Consider the following 16,929-nt stretch of genomic DNA (forward strand, 5'->3'; position numbering starts at 1 on the left):
ACTTCACTTTCACTTTTCACTTTCCTGCACTGGAGAAGGAAATGGCAACCCACTCCAGTGTTCTTGCCTGGAGAATCCCAGGGATGGGGGAGCCTGGTGGGCTGCTGTCTATGGGGTTGCATGGAGTCAGACATGACTGAAGCAACTTAGCAGCAGCAGCAGCAGCATAGCCATTGTCAGAAAATTAAGAAAATTGTCCAACACAGGATATGAATTGTCTCATTCTCATGAATGAATTCATATGTTTAGTAATGTATAGTTCTGGGAGGGAATAGGTTGATTATGAAGTCTATTAAGTGATGGGTTCCTGGGAACTATAGGGGATTGGAATGGGGTGTTCCAGTGACCTGCTGTGGCATAACCACTACAACCTTAGTGATATAAATGAAGAACCATCTTATTATGTTTCTGTGGGTCAGGATTTCAGAGCAGAGCAAGGACACTTGTCTCACTTAGCTTACTGATGCTTGGACCCTCATCTGGAAAGACTGGAAAGGGTGTTCAGTTCAGTCGCTCAGTCGTGTCCGACTCTTTGAGACCCCATGAACCACAGCACGCCAGGCCTCCCTGTCCATCACCAACTCCCGGAGTCCACCCAAACCCATGTCCATTGTGTCGGTGATGCCATCCAACCATCTCATCCTCTGTCGTCCCCTTCTCCTCCCGCCTTCAATCTTTCCCAGCATCAGGGTCTTTTCAAATGAGTCAGCTCTCCGCATCAGGTGGCCAAAGTATTGCAGTTTCAGCTTCAACATCAGTCCTTCCTATAAACATTCAGGACTGATCTCCTTTAGGATGGACTGGTTGGATCTCCTTGCAGTCCAAGGGACTCTCAAGAATCTTCTCCAACACCACAGTTCAAAAGCATCAATTCTTCGGCACTCAGCTTTCTTTATAGTCCAACTGTCACATCCATACATGACCACTGGAAAAACCATATCCTTGACTAAACGGACCTTTGTTGGCAAAGTAATGTCTCTGCTTTTCAATATGCTGTCTAGGTTGGTAATAACTTTCCTTCCAAGGAGCAAGCATCTTTTAATTTCATGGCTGCAGTCACCATCTGCAGTGATTTTGGAGCCCAGAAAAATAAGTCAGCCACTATTTCCACTGTTTCCCCATCTATTTGCCATGAAGTGATGGGACTGGATGCCATGATCTTAGTTTTCTGAATGTTGAGCTTTAAGCCAACTTTTCACTCTCCTCTTTCACTTTCATCAAGAGGCTCTTTAGTTCTGCCATAAGGGTGGTGTCATCTGCATATCTGAGGTTACTTTTATTTCTCCCGGCAATCTTGACTCCAGCTTGTGCTTCTTCCAGCCCAGCGTTTCTCATGATGTACTCTGCATATAAGTTAAATAAGCAGGGTGACAATATACAGCCTTGACGTACTCCTTTTCCTATTTGGAACCAGTCTGTTGTTCCATGTCCAGTTCTAACTGTTGCTTCCTAACCTGCATATAGGTTTCTCAAGAGGCAGTTCAGGTGGTCTGGTATTCCCACATCTTTCAGAATTTTCCACAGGAAAGGCTGCTGCTGCTGCAGCTGCTAAGTCGCTTCAGTTGTGTCTGACTCTTAGCGACCTCATGGACTGCAGCCTACCAGGCTCCTCCGTCCATGGGATTTTCCAGGCAAGAGTACTGGAGTGGGGTGCCATTGCCTTCTCCACAGGAAAGGCAGAGGGTAACACAAATGTCTTGGTGGTGGTGGTTTAGTTGCTCAGCTATGTCCAACTCTTGCAACCCCGTGGACTGTAGCCGACCAGGCTCTTCTGTCCCTGGGAATCTCCATGCAAGAATACTCAAGTGGGTTGCCATTTCCATCTCCAGGGGATCTTCCTGAGCCAGGAATCGAGTCCAGGTCTCCTCCATTGCAGGCAGATTCTTTATCAGCTGAGCTATGAGGGAAGCCCAACTCACGTCTTAGGATTGACAAATCATGTGGAGGTTTCTTCACGGAAACAACTGATACCTGAGCAGGGATGACTCAAAGGCTGCATTCAGCTGGGACTGTTGACCAGGAGTGCTTACATGTAGCCTCTCCACGTGGCTTGGGCTTACTCAGAGCACAGTTGCCTCAGAGTAGTTCATCTTTTTACAAGCTGGCTCAGGAATCCAGGAGTATTCCAGAGAAGAAGGTAGACTCTATGTGGCCTTTTCTGGCTTAGCATCATTTCTGCTGTACTCCATTTATTGAAGCAGATATAAGCCAATCAGATTCAAAAGCAAGGTACTTGGACGCCCCCTCCAACATCTCAATGAAGGGAGATACTGCAAGTTAAAAAGGGTTACAGAGTCTTCTCTAGCTGTACAGTGGTTAAGATTTTGGGCTTCCAACACAGAGGGCATGGGTTCAACCCCTGGCTGGGGAATTAAGAGTCCACATTCTGCAGGGCTCAGCCAAAGAAGAAAAAAAAAGTTACAATGTGTATTGCCTCTTAGAATTCTCAGGATTTTTGGACCAAGTTCCTGTTTCATATAGCTCTGTAGAGTGGAAGGCTTTCTGCCAAATTTGAGGCTACCAGTAGTCAAGGCTTAAAGGAGATTTGGTGGACTGTGGGGATAACCTTGTGATACAAAGGACCTCGTCCACCCAAATGTATAGGTGGCCATGACAGCTTAGCAGGCCTCCTCTGTATTCTATCCTTCTGTAGCCAGGAGTGCATGATTCAAGATCTTCTTCTGGCTCTGCTGGTCATAGATGATTACTGTCTTCTTGCTGACACACAAATCTGATTCTTTTACTACCTTACAATCTTTTAGGGATTCCCTATCATCTCTAAGATAAAGTCCAAGGTCATCAGCATCACTTTAGCACCTTCATGATCTGACCTTGACCATTGAAAACTCAGATGCTATGCTATCATCCAAAATATGAAAGGCAGCATTTATATAATTATTGAGTTCAAATACCAGCTCTGCTGGGACTCATTAATTTTCTAGAGTACAACCGAAAGGCTTTCTTCCTTCAATTGAGGGCAGACTGCAACAAAAATGGCCTAGTTTTACCACTTTCTCCTCTGTTCAGCCAGTTCACAAGGGCCTGCAAATGGATTCCAATTCTGGAATTAGCACCTTAAGGTAAGAATTGATTGTTGATATGAAATTAAAATAACTGGGTATTTGCATTCTTTTACTTGCCACTTCTGGTAACCCTATTTAAGGCCAACCACAGCTTTCCTCGGTTCATTGATTACAGAGTAAATACTGGTGTAGACTGAGAAGAGGACTAAGTGTGTTTGTTTCCTTCTTTCTTACCAAACTATTTAACCTTTTAACATTGACATACCGAGGTGAACTGGAAGAGCCACTTCCAATTCTTTTAGCTCTTAAGTGTCAGCACATTATTATCATCGTTGTTTTCAGGTTTTACATTGCTATAGCATGACTATGAGACCGACAGTGTCACTAATTACGACAATTTCCTTAAACTAGAGCAGAAAGATGTTGCATGAAGTTCTTGAAATCTAAGACACGGGAAATTAAGTTACATAAGTTAGCAGATGTTCAGGCTGAGGATGGAAGAGCGCTGTAACAACAACTCTCAATTATTTCTCCCCTGAGGCTGGGACTAGACCTACGGGAGAAAGTTGAAATCTTCCTTTCTGTTTTACCAGTAAGTCATATCACGGCCACCACTTAGCCTTTTTCTCTCACCACTATTTGTAATTCCATAATCAGGCTAACCGCCCCACCAGATTTTTCTAAAGTGGTTCTTTTTGTTTTCTGTGTGTTTTTTTTTTTTTTCCGGTAAATTTCATCAGGAAAAAGAAACAGTAAAGTTCAAACAGTGCAAATGGTTACACAACGCAAGTCTCCCTTTCATCCTGATCCCTAGTTCTAGGCCGAAGGTTCCTAACTCGATTTAGGAACCGGAGCCGAAGGGAATGTTTCCAGAGCAATGTGAATTCTCTGAACGTGCGATCTTCAGTGGACTGATAATTATCATCCAAACTTTTGCCTGCACCTCGAAAAGGTCCTAGAACTCCCGAAGAAGGACTGGCTGAAAGGAGAGATGAAGCTGGAGACTCGGCAGCAGCTGGTAAAAACCTGTCATGACTCGTCCCAGCGAAAAAAAAGTCCCCCCTCAACCACCCAGCCCCGGTCCCCATGGAAAAACTCTGTTCCCCGTGGGCGGGATTTTTCCTTCCCGAGTCGCCTGCCGCATTCCTGCCCTCCGGCGTGTCGGCGTGCGCTGACGTCATGACGCCGCGCGCGCGCAGTCCCGCCCCTGCAGAGCTCGGTGCTGGGACGGAGCCCGGGGTACTCGCAGACCCGGAATGTGAGGCCTCGGCGCGGCTGGCCCCGTTTCTCTGGCGAGCTCTCCCCGCAGGGTCTGCGCCCGCCGCCCGCAGCTCAGCCGGGAGGAGTCAGGGCGGCCGCGCCCTTCTGCCGTGTGCCCGCGTGGCCGCCGCCGCCGCCGCCCCTCGGAATCCTCCGGGGCCGCTGAGGAGTTCGCTACGGAGGGAGGCGGGGGCCTTCGGGAGGAGGAGGCGGAGGAGGCGGAGGAGGCGGAGAGAAGGAAGATGGCGGCCGTGGAGCTCGAGTGGATCCCAGAGACTCTCTATAACACCGCCATCTCCGCTGTGGTGGATAACTACATCCGCTCTCGCCGCGACATCCGCTCCTTGCCGGAGAACATCCAGTTCGACGTGTACTACAAGGTACGGGCCGTGGACCCGCTCTTCCCGCCGCAGCCCCTGGGGCCGCACCCCCTTCCACGTCCGCGAACCCCCGCGTTTAACCCCTCACCCCTCGTAGTGGGATCGGCGCCCCGAGACCTCTGGGGCGGTGCCGGGCTGTCCGGTGTAGAAACGCTCCATCTGCTATCTTCTGTGTCTCAAACTCTCGTGCCTTGATGGATGGGATGCCTCTTCGCAGTGAGACTTTCCCCCCTCGGCTTTTGGTGTTCCCTCGTACCTCGGGGCCCCTTTGGGGTAGGCCTCTTTTGCTTGGACTTCCTCTATTGCGCCCTTGTCCCACTCAGCCCTTGGCTTCCAGCCTGTGACTTCGGGAATATTTTCTGCCCTCTCTTCCCCAATTAAGTGTCAGCATCAGCTGGACTTTTGTTTTGCTCTTTCCCCCTCCTTTCTGCCTTCTCCTCTCGCCTCCCTCCTTTGCAAGTATTTTTCTTTTCTTGCTTCGTGTCACCTTTCTCGTCGGTCATTGGGAGGAAGTTGGGGAATTATTGGAAGTAATGGTGTGCCTTATTCGCGTATCCTTTGAAGCTGTGGTTTTTGTTTATATTGACCCTTGCGGTTGAATAGGCGGTTTTATTAATACGAGAATGGTGATAAACTACCTGAAAGGAAGAAAGTCTTTCTTTTTAAAAAAACAAAAAACACTTGAGAATTTAAATCATGTTCCTGTAGTTGAAAGTTGTAATCTTGCAGCATTCCTAAATCGCTCCCCCTCAAAAATCTGAACAAAAAGCCTCCAAGTTCAGTCTCCAAGGAGGTTCAAGGGTAAGTGTCTTTAGACGTGGACAGTCTTGCAGTGTTTAGAGAGGGAGGAGAACTTTATGGACTCGGAGCCTCCCTTTTCCTCTCCCCCCACATTTGAATGTGAACAGTGGCCTTATTATTCAGTCCTCTTTGCCTTGAATCGGCGTGGATATCTCCTCGTCTCCAGTAGCCACCCACGCAGAATTTGACCAGAAGTAAAAGTATGATTTATTTTTTAGATCTAAACACTTCCTCTTGATTTGTAAGTTGGCTGGAACATTGTAAACTAAGATTTAACAGATGTGTATGTTCTTACATATATATGGTGTTTTATGGCAGTTGTTTCACTGGGAAGATTGCCCGCTTTCTCCACCCCAGAATATTTTTTCAGAAAGCTGCTGACTTGCTACATTCTATCTACTAAATCCAGCTGCTTTACACCAGTTTAACAATTTTTACCCCCTAGATATTTGGAGAATATTCATTTTGGTCATTTATATTATTATTTGGGGGGGGAGGGGTGGTTAAGGAAAAGTCTCCCTTTATTCCAGATCCCTTTGATACATTGATTTGCTTTTGTGTGTGTCTAAGGAAGTTTTGTGTATTTAAAATGTATTCCTCGCAGGAAGGATGAGTTAAGAGTTCTTTCCCAGCCTGGGAAACTGCAACTTTGTGTGTATGCTAACTGTATCCATTTTATTAAATCCTATGTTGTAACCTTTTACACTTTTTAGAGAAAATCATTGGAAATTTAATCAAAGTACATTCATTGGTTGAATTTCTTCAAAGTACTTGGATATCTTTCTAGTAACTTTCATTTCTAATTGAAGCTTTTCATTTGAGCATTATTAATAGTGAATGAACAGATGGTGCTTTTGGCCACATTTTGTGTTTCATATAGCCCACAGAGTTTTAATATGGCGTCTTTTGGGTACACTTATTATTCCTTAATAGTTGTCTGCCTGTTGGGAATGTGGAAAGGAAGGTATTTAACATATGCCTGAAACTGTAAGTGCTCTTACACAGTTATTTTAAGCCTCACAATTAAACTAAATTAGGGTATTAACTTGTTTTATAAGTGAGAAAGTGAAGTAATTTAGTCAGGGTCGCATATCCAGTATGGAGAAAGCAGTGGCACCCCACTCCAGTACTCTTGCCTGGAAAATCCCATGGATGGAGGAGCCTGGTGGGCTGCAGTCCATGGGGTTGCTAGGAGTCAGACACAGCTGAGCAACTTCACTTTCACTTTTCACTTTCATGCATTGGAGGAGGAAATGGCATCCCACTCCAGTGTTTTTGCCTGGAGAATCCCAGGGATGGGGGAGCCTGGTGGGCTGCCGTCTATGGGGTCGCACAGAGTCGGACACGACTGAAGCGACTTAGCAGCAGCAGCATACCCAGTATTCTCTTTACCTTGCTTTCTTGCTTACTGTTGAGTGTTTCCAGTTTTCTCCAGTTTATAGTTTCCAAGGAGAACCCATAATCAGACCCCACCAGTTGCCCCAACTTCCATCAATAGGCATAGTCACAGACAAAATTATAGTGTTTGTGCATCAAAAATTCCCCCATCCTGATTCACTGTAGTTCACTGTCACTCGGTTAGTTTTTGTCGGTAGCTTCAGGTGCAGCTTTAGAAAATGGGGTTATGGAATAAACAGGAGATGAAGAAGCAGGTGTGCTGACTGCTCCTAAGAAGGGAAGGGAGAGAGAGGGATGATCTGTAGAAGGGTAAAATGTGAAAGTTGTTAAAGTTTAAGGATGGAAGATGTTAAAATATACTTCTCGTCTGAATGACAGACACCAAAACAGAGTGAGAGGTTGAATATACAAGTGAGGCAGGAAATAAGTTATGGAGCAGAGACCCTGAATAGAGACACTAATTGAATGAGCTTTGCCCCTTCTTTCACCATCCATAAATTAAGGTACCAGTCTTACATTGGAGTTGGGGAAGACTACTTCTTCCTCTAAGATCAGATGGAAAGAGGTAAAGACATGAAGTATAACATAAGTAAGATTGCGAAGAATGGTTGTAAGGAATTAGGATAAGATCGCTTGCTGGCAGTAAGGGACAGGAGTGGCGGCTTTTATGTAGAAAGGCTAAACAGAAGTTGGAATGGCTGCTAAGGTGTATATGTTTTTTAAAAAATTGACAGAAGATATAGATGGTTCAATAAAACAGTACTGAATAATGTCTCTGACTCAGATCGATGTTTTGCTAAGGGCACTCAATGATTTGGGAACAGAAGTAGATAAAGCGAATAGAAAGAATTGTGAAATTATATACCAAGTAAAAGCAAATAGAGTGAAGGTCTGGGTTCCTCAAAGATGCAGTTTGTGATCTTTTTATTGTAACTGCTGAATGGTCTGTTTTGTATCCTGTTCCAGTGACAGAATTTGCCATAGAGTTAACTTTTGACCAGGTGAAGTGTCTCAGTAATGTGTTTTATTTTTTGTTTTCAGTCTTTAACTTAGTAATTTGGGGGTTAAAAATTATTATTTTAAGTCTTCTGCTAAAAAACATATGAATGAATTCCTGATTTAGTATTAGAATTGTATTTTTTCTTCATTTTTTGTGTTTATTTCTATTCTTAGTTATCTTCACTCTCAACTAATATTCTCATAATCTTTTTAAATTGGCTGGTAACAAATTGCAAAAAAATTTCTTGCAACATATTTGACAACCAAAGAGTTAATGTTTTTTCACATTAGAAAGCTCTTAGGATTAACAAATTGAGAACAGGAAATTCTCTGGTGATCCATTAGTTGGGATTCTGCACTTTCACAGTCAAGGACCAAGGTTTGATCCCTGGTTGGGGAATCTCCAAGCCCTATGGTGTGGCCAAAGATAAATAAAAAAATAGCAAAAACTTTAGTGGGAGTGGGGCATAAAAGAACATAAATCGGCAGCCACACCCTGTATATGGATGGAAAGGTAATGTGTTATAAATTTGTCAGCTCATGTCAGTTTAAGCTTTGAATTTATTGCAAGTTGAATCAGAATCTCAGGATTTTACTAGGTATAGGAAACTTATTAAATATGATGCTTACATGGAGGAATTAATTACCTGAGAATAAATGAGCCAAGGAAAATGTTAAATGTACAACATTCAGGATAGTCAAGTATATTAGAAGACCATATTTATTTTATTTATTTTATTTTTTTTTCATTTTATTTGGTTGCTGTTTATTAATGTAAAGCTGTACAAAGGTGATACAAATTTCTGTCTTGATAGAAGACCATATTTATTTTAAAACAATACAGTATTGGAAAAAGAAGAGCAAAGAAGGAAATTGATTTCTAGGACATAGTAGACAGTCTACATGGAAGCTAAAGCATATATAAGAATTTGTTTATGTACTAAAGTTACAGGGCAATGCTGTATTTAAACAGTTGGGAGGAAGCTGGTTATCTGGGAGGAGTGTTGGACCTCTACTTAACACTTTACACCAAAATGAATTCCAAGCAAATTAAAGATTTAAATATGGCAAATGATATCTTAAAAGCACCAAAATAAATTACTGGGTCAGTATCTTACAGTGGGAATGACTGAAATTCTTCTTTAAAGAAATTATTTTTAAAGTAATTTACAAATTTAAAAAGTGTCAAATGTTACAAAAATGAGTAATGTAGAATGTGAAGTCCTTTGTTATTCATCTTGCCAACGCTGTAATACTGTCCTGGCTTAGCGAAGGCTTCTCTAAGCATGAAACCAAAACCCAGGATGAAAAAAAGAAATGGATTTTGTTGAATACATTAAAAATTAGGGGGGAAATTGAAAGCACATTTTTTTAAAAGACTATGCAAATGAGCATAGAGACAGCATATTAAAAAGCAGAGACATTACTTTGCCAACAAAAGTCCTAGAGTCAAAGCTATGGGTTTTCAAGTAGTTGTGTTTAGATGTAAGAGTTGGACTATAAAGAAGGCTGAGCGCCGAAGAATTGATGCTTTTGAACTGTGGTGTTGGAGAAGACTCTTGAGAGTCCCTTGGACTGCAAGAAGATCCAACCAGTTCATCTTAAAGGAGATCAGTCCTGAATGTTTATTGGAAGGACTGATGTTGAAGCTGAAACTGCAATACTTCGGCCACCTGATGCGGAGAGCTGACTCATTTGAAAAGACCCTGATGCCGGGAAAGATTGAAGGCGGGAGGAGAAGGGGACGACAGAGGATGAGATGGTTGGATGGCATCACCGACTCAAAGGACATGAGTTTGAGCAAGCTCCAGTAGTTGGTCATGGACAGGGAGGCCTGGCGTGTTGCAGTCCATGGGGTCGCAAAGAGTCAGACATTGAGGAACTGAACTGAACTGAATTGATGCAAATGACATTTGTCAGGTATGAATTTCCTAATACAGAAAGATCGGATGTTCACCAGTATATAAAGTACAACCAGCTGATTTCCAGAAGACCTGAAGAGCTAGCTCACAGAACACGAAAATATGAATGGCTAATAAACAACAAATGAAATGCAAATTAAAGTGCAATGTCAAGCCAAGTCAATCATGAAGAAGAAATCTGGAGAACTTACACCATCAAATATGGAGCTGTAACAGATAGGATAATATGGGATTGCCATATAAATAGACAAATAGCCCAGTGGAAGAGTTCAGTCCAGTAACAGACTGACACATGTACTGTCACCTGGTTTATGACAAAGGTGACATAGTGGTACAATGGGGAAAGGAAGATCAAATAAATAGTGTTGGTTCGTTGGATATCCATGTAGAGGGAGAAAGATCATGATCTTATACACAATTACCATTTTTGGTGGATTGCTGATCTAAATGTGGAAAACAGTGTTTTAGGAAAAAGTTTTCACTGTGTCAGCAAAAATATATTAAATAGGATACAAAAAATGAGCTAAATGTAAAAGGTAATTTGGTATATTGGCCTATTTTAAGATTAAGAACATCTGTTTATTAAAAGATACCATTAAAAGAGTGAAAAGCGAAGCCACAGAGTGGGAGGAAATATTTGCAGCACATATTATCTCATAAAAGATTCATCTTGCATCTAAAAGACTAGAAATAAACAAGAAATAGCTAATTCTTTTAAATGAGAAAATAATTTCAATAGACATCCAAAAAGAGGACATTCAAAGGTCCAGTGAAACATTTTGGAAAGATGCTCAACCTCATTTTGTCTTCAGGGAAATTGCTGTTCTACTATACTCTCTTCAGAATGACTAAATGAAAAAGAAGTGTTGGTAAGGATATGGAGCAATCAGAACTCTCATAAACTGTTAGTGGAAGTGTTAATTGATATACCATTTTGGAAAACTCACATTGTCTACTATAAAGTGTGCGTGTGCGTGTATACACACACCGTATACCCCAGTAATTCCTCCTCACGATTATAACAGTAAGGTTCATAGCAACACTATTCATAATAACCAAAAAAATGGAAACTATCCCAATAGCCATCAGTAGGAGAATTATAAATTGTGAAATAGTCATGTAGAGGAATATTTTACAGTAAAATGAATGAATTGCAGTTGTGAAACCATATGGATATATCTCACAGGTGACATTAAGTGAAAGAAATCAGCAAGGCTCCCAAACTTTCTCCCTTCACAGCACCTTTAGGTCAAAAGAAATACCTGACAGCTCTGTTAATTAAGTAGTTAGATATAAAAAACTGAATAATACTTAAGTCCTAAAAACACAAGAACCATTAAAAAAAATGAATAAACAGAAATTGAAAGAGTATTTTACTCCATTCTTAAATAAGCATGATTACTTACTACTGAAATGTGTGTATGTGTCAGACACTGTACAACTTCTCAGATCTTGAAATTGAATTGGAAACTACCATTCTTATTTTCTGTTACATGAGTTTTGCACGTTCCTTTTATCATGACAACCACCAAAAATGCTGCTTCACAAAGATAAGATGTCATTGAAAGAAATATAGCAGTCTAGTATTTGGCATGGTTTTATATAAATGTTGAATATTGTACCTTTCAAGTTTAAAATATCTTGCAGTGCCCCAGGGCATTTTGGTGCAGCTTGGAAAATGTGGATCTATAATGTGTGGTTCCATTTACATAAGGTTCAAAAACAGGCTTAAAAAATGAAAAGTGTTTTAAGTTTGGAGAGGTTGCCCTTGGCGGGTAGTGACAGTGCAGGGCGCGAAGGGAGATATCTGGGATTCTGATGGTGCTCGGTTTCGTTAATGTCATCTGCATGTTGGTATCTGGGCATGTTCACTTTGTGAAAATTTATTGAACTTTGCATTCTTTTATTTTTCTTTTTAAAATTATGTATTTTTTATTGAAGTATAATTGATGTACAATATTATATATGTTACAGATATACAATATAGTGATTCACAATTTTCAAAGGTTATACTCCATTTATATTATTGTAAAATATTGGCTGTGTTCCCTGTGTTGTACAATATGTTCCTGTAGCTTATTTTATACGTAATAGTTTGTACTTCTTAGAGCTTTACATTTTAAATATAAGTTGTGCACTCATCTGTGTATATGTCATACAGTAAAAAGGTTTAAAAATTACCATTCCTCTTCACTTGCCAGATAGCATGGTTTAATGATTCAAAAAACTCTTATCCTTTAATCTACAATACCATGAAATTTTCCTATAGGAATGCTTGTTGACTGTACAGGAAATTCTGTTCAGGAAAGTTAAGTACAGTATTGTTCATGGTGGCAAAAATTGAAAACAACTGTTTGCTCATCAATCAGGAATGGAATATTGTACATCATTTAGAAAGAATGAGAATGCTGGATATATTGGTGTAAAGAGTACACGGGGAGAATAAAAGCTTGTCACAAAGTAGTATGAATAACAATCATGTTTGTTGTTTTTAAATGAGCGAATATATGTGTACATTTGAGTACATGTTGAAAAAAAACCTAGAGGAACACAAAATTTCAGTAATATTTATTCAAGGGAAAGAATTGTAGTTGTTTTTAACTTTGTACATATATTCTCTGTATATTTTTATACTAGAATTTTTATGATTTATTTTATTGTATAAAAGAAGTAAAATTGAATTTTTAAGAATAACCTGTCACATGAAGTTGTACTAAGAGGGGAATAGCCTAAAAGCCGATACTCTAAAATATTAGTGTGACCAAGAAGTCACATGGCACAGCAAAGAATCTGCCTGCAATGCAGGAGACCTGGGTTTGATCCTTGGGTCTTCTGTTTTCAGGGGTTTCCCTGATGGCTCAGGTGGTAAAGAATCTGCCTGCAATGTGGGAGACCCAGGTTCAAGCCCTGGGTCAGGAAGATCCCCTGGAGAGGGGAATGGCAACCCACTCCACTATTCTTGCCTTGAGAATTCCATGGACAGAGGAGCCTAGTGGGCTGTAGTCCATGGGTTCGCAAAGAGTCGGACTCGACTGAACGACTAAACACTTTTACTTTCACATAAGAAGTAGGTCAAGGTGATTGGTTTAAAAGAAAAATAAGTCAACTAATTAAGTAGTTAATTGGCCACATTAATTCACTAGTTAGCCACATCAAGAAATGTGAGAGAAAGCTCACATTCTCAAAACTAGGAATGAGAAAGTAAAAATAACCATGGATACAATGGAAAGGGGGAAGATAGTCTTTTAAGTTGTAGCATCATTCGCTTTAGATGTAGCATAGCTTATATGCATGCATGCTGAGTTGCTTCAGTTGTGTCTGATTCTGTACAACCCCGTGGACTGTAGCCCACCAGGGTCCTCTGTCCATTGGATTCTCCAGGCAAGAATGCTGGAGTGGGTTGCCATTTCCTCTTACAGAGGATCTTTCTGACTAAGAAAGTACAAATAACCAAAGAGAAGTTGATAGACTAAAACCATAAAAGAAGTTAAATTATATTTTCCCCTTTGTCCACGTGCCTCCACAGCAGACAAAACTCCCACATTATTAAACTATCTTGGGTATAGTCAAAGAATAGTTGATACTATTGATACTTTTTTAAAGATTTATTTTTGTCTGTACTGAGTCTTCATTGCTGATTGTAGGACTTCTCTAGTTGCAGGGAGTGGGGGTTCCTCCTCAGTTGCCATCAAAGAGGTCAAAGAGCTTCTTACTGTGGTGGCTTCTCTTGTTGCAGAGCACTGGCTCTAGGATGCTTATGTCTGCGTATGAGCAAAGTTGCTTCAGTTGTGCCTGACTCTGTGTGACCTATGAACTGGAGTCTGTCAGGCTCCTCTGTCCATGGAATTCTCCAGGCAAGAATACTGGAATGGGTTGCCATGCCTTCCTCTGAGGGATCTTTCCGACCCAGAGATCGAACCAGAGTATCTTGCATCTCTTGTATTGGCATGCAGGTTCTTTACCACCGAGCCACCAGGGAAGCCCTGGTTTTCTCTTTTATAAGTTCCTTTCTATGTTTTCTAATTTAAAAAAAAAAAAAAGCATCTCTGCTGGAATCAAAGGAAACAATATTTTTTTTTTTTAGCTAAGAATAAATCATGAGAGACCTGTAATATTTTATTTGTTAAAAATGAACAGCTTCATGTCTCCCTCGCCAGGGACACTCACTCATTCTCTCCTCACCCCCGCCCCCCGCCCCCCTCCCCCTGCACAGTTCCCCCTCCCCCGCCCCTCCCTCCTCTGGCCAACCCCCCCCCCCCCCCCCCCCCCCGTGTGTTCCTTTGTAGTATGTCTGAGCCTGTTTCTGTTTGGTTCTGTTCTGTTCACCGTGTATGGTTTGGTAGGTTCTGCATGGAAACGACTGATCTGAGGTGGGAAAAAAAAAAAAATGAACAGCTTCAGATCTAAAGGTAACTTTTCCAAAAAACACCAAAAAGTACAGTGTAAAGCATTTCCTCATTAAATACAAACGTTCATTTTGTGATGCACTGCATCAATGTTTTTTACACACCTTGATGCAAAGGGAAATTTAAGCTGCATCTTGTTTAAAAAAAAAAAACAAAACTTTTAATAACTGAAATAGGATGACTACAACCACATTCTAAGAAAGGAAAAATTTCCTCCAAAAGAGCATATTCCTTTGTTTTTATACAACATGTTAGCACTCAAGAATTGGAATCAAAGGAAACAATATTTGTTTCTATTTTTTGGCTACATGGCATATGGGATCTCAGTTCCCTTAGTTCCCTGATCAGGGATTAAACCCTTGCCCTGCAGTGAAAGGAAGGAGTCTTAACCACTGAATCACCACAGAAGTCCCCAAAACAAATGTTTTAAAGTTGGCTATCTAGAATACAGAATGAGGTTTTTTGTTTTTAGGGTTTTTTCCCCTAATTTTTAAAAAATTGCAGTGTAGTTAATTTACAGTGTTTCAAGTGCAGGGCATGACATCTCATATAGAGACAGAATGTTTTCTTATAGCCATGGACTGTAGCCTGCCAGGCTGCTCTGTCCATGGGATTCTCCAGGCAAGAATACTGAAGTGGGTTGCCATTTGTGGATCTTCCCGACCCAGGGATTGAACCTGGGTCTCCCACATTGCAGGCAGATTCCTTACCATCTGAACTACCAGGGAAGCCCCTCTTAAAACCATACTGTCTTCTTTCTACTGCCTCATGGATACACTCCTGATTTTCACCAAGGTTGGTAGTGATGCTTTAAGAAGAGAAGTCAAGAAACTTCTTACCTACATACAGAGATCCCTGATACCTATTTGGTTATATATGACTGGTTATCATTGTTGGCTAGATTTTTCATCTAACTAGACTTTTGGGGCTTCCCTCATTGCTCAGTTGGTAGAGAATCTGCCTGCAGTGCAGGAGACCCTGGTTGGATTCCTGGGTTGGAGAGATCCACTGGAGAAGGGATAGGCTACCTACTCCAGGATTCTTGGACTTCTCTTGTGGCTCAGCTGGTAAAGAATCCGCCTGCAATGCAGGAGACCTGGGTTCAATCCATGGGTTGGGAAGATCCACTGGAGAAGGGAAAGGCTACTCCAGTATTCTGGCCTGGAGATTCCATGGTCTGTATATTCCATGGGGTCCCAAAGAGTTGGACACGACTGAGCGACCTTCACTTTCAGTTTCAGACTTTTGTTTTGACTTTCCATTTGTATCATGATAGCATCTTCCACCATTAACACAATCATGTTATCTTGAAAATGTTCCATTGACCCACCAAATGAGAGAATTAGAGAATATGGGTTCTAGACGTAAGTTCATTCTTAGAATGATTGGGGGAAAAACTCTTTTAATTTCTCTTTTAGTGGATGGTGAATCTAGTATCATATATGTGGACAGTATATTTAAAGTTAGGAAAGGGTTACGTTCCCATTTGAGAGTTAACTATTCCTTGTACTTTAAATAATGTGAATATGTCTATTTAGCTCACTTATCAGTAAACAGAGCACTTTGCCCTGCAAGATGCAAATAATCATATGTTGGTCAGTTGTATATATATTTTTTTAAGTATAATGGAACCAATGAGTGTGGAGCAGCTGAGAAAATGTTATAAAAAGCAATAATAAATTTGTTTACTTGGCTGCATCAGGTCTTAGTGGCAGCACGTGGGATTTTCTTTGTATCCTGTGGACTCTTTCGTTGAGCTTCACGGACTCAATGGCTGTAGCTCATGGACTTAGTTGCTCTGAGGCACGTGGGATCTTAGTTCCCTGACTGGGAATCGAACCCACCTCATCTGTATTGTAAGGTGGATTCTTAACCCCTGGACCACCAGGGAAATCCCATAAGAAGTAAGAAATTTAAATGTTGGTTTACCTCCAGAAGAAAGCATTTCTTTTTTAATTAAATGTGCATTATATTAAGATACTTCTATAGTACTTGCTTTAATCCATGAATGTATAATCTGAGATCACAGTGCACTCAAGCAACAGGTAAAGGACATTACATGTAATATACAGTGTAATGTGAAAATAGAATAAGGAAATTTATATTCCAAAGTGAATTTATTTAGAGCTAAATTTCAAATGAACTTTGAGATTAGAGAACAAGAATAAATGTATCTTATATGTGTTAAACAAAACAAAATATTGCTACTTTTATTTATCTTAGAGGTAAAGGATGTTACTTGTTTAGCGGTAATGGATGCATTATTTTTAGAAAACGTTTTATTATGGAAAAATTAAACACAAAAGTAGCTGGAATAGAATAATGGATCTCCATGTGTCCATCGCTGAGCTTCAACAGTTACCAATTCTTGGCCAGTTTTACTGCTGAATCTATTTTCTCCAATCCCCTTTCATATAGTATTTGGAAGCACATCATTTAATTTCATCTGTAAATATCTTAGTTGTCATCATACTATTATAACACCAAAGAAAAATTAATAGTAATTCTTTATTAAATTGCCAGTCATTCAAATTTTTGGTTTTTAAGTGTCAAATATGTATATAGTTTTACAGTTTGTTTGGATCAGAATCCAGGTAAGATCTGTGCCTTGGGTGTTGGCTGATAGATCTCTTAAGGCTCTGTTGGTCTGTAGATTCCCTATCCATCTGTTTTCTTATCTTTGCAACTTATTTCTTGAGGAAACAGGATCCGTTTTCCTATAGACTCTACAGAGTTTCCT

The 16,929-nt window shown here is 40.8% G+C and overlaps 1 protein-coding gene across 1 annotated transcript in view; it reads left to right on the plus strand.

The window, feature by feature from the left end:
- Positions 1 to 4,221: 4,221 nt before the first annotated feature.
- APPBP2 (amyloid beta precursor protein binding protein 2) overlaps positions 4,222 to 16,929 on the plus strand; it is a 60,478-nt gene continuing 47,770 nt past the window's right edge. The window contains exon 1 of the mRNA XM_070772602.1: positions 4,222 to 4,663. Coding sequence (XP_070628703.1) covers positions 4,526 to 4,663 — 138 coding nt within the window. The 5' untranslated portion in view covers positions 4,222 to 4,525. The remainder of the gene's footprint in view (positions 4,664 to 16,929) is intronic.

Source organism: Bos indicus, chromosome 19 (genome assembly GCF_029378745.1).
Source record: "Bos indicus isolate NIAB-ARS_2022 breed Sahiwal x Tharparkar chromosome 19, NIAB-ARS_B.indTharparkar_mat_pri_1.0, whole genome shotgun sequence".
Lineage (NCBI taxonomy): Eukaryota > Metazoa > Chordata > Mammalia > Artiodactyla > Bovidae > Bos > Bos indicus.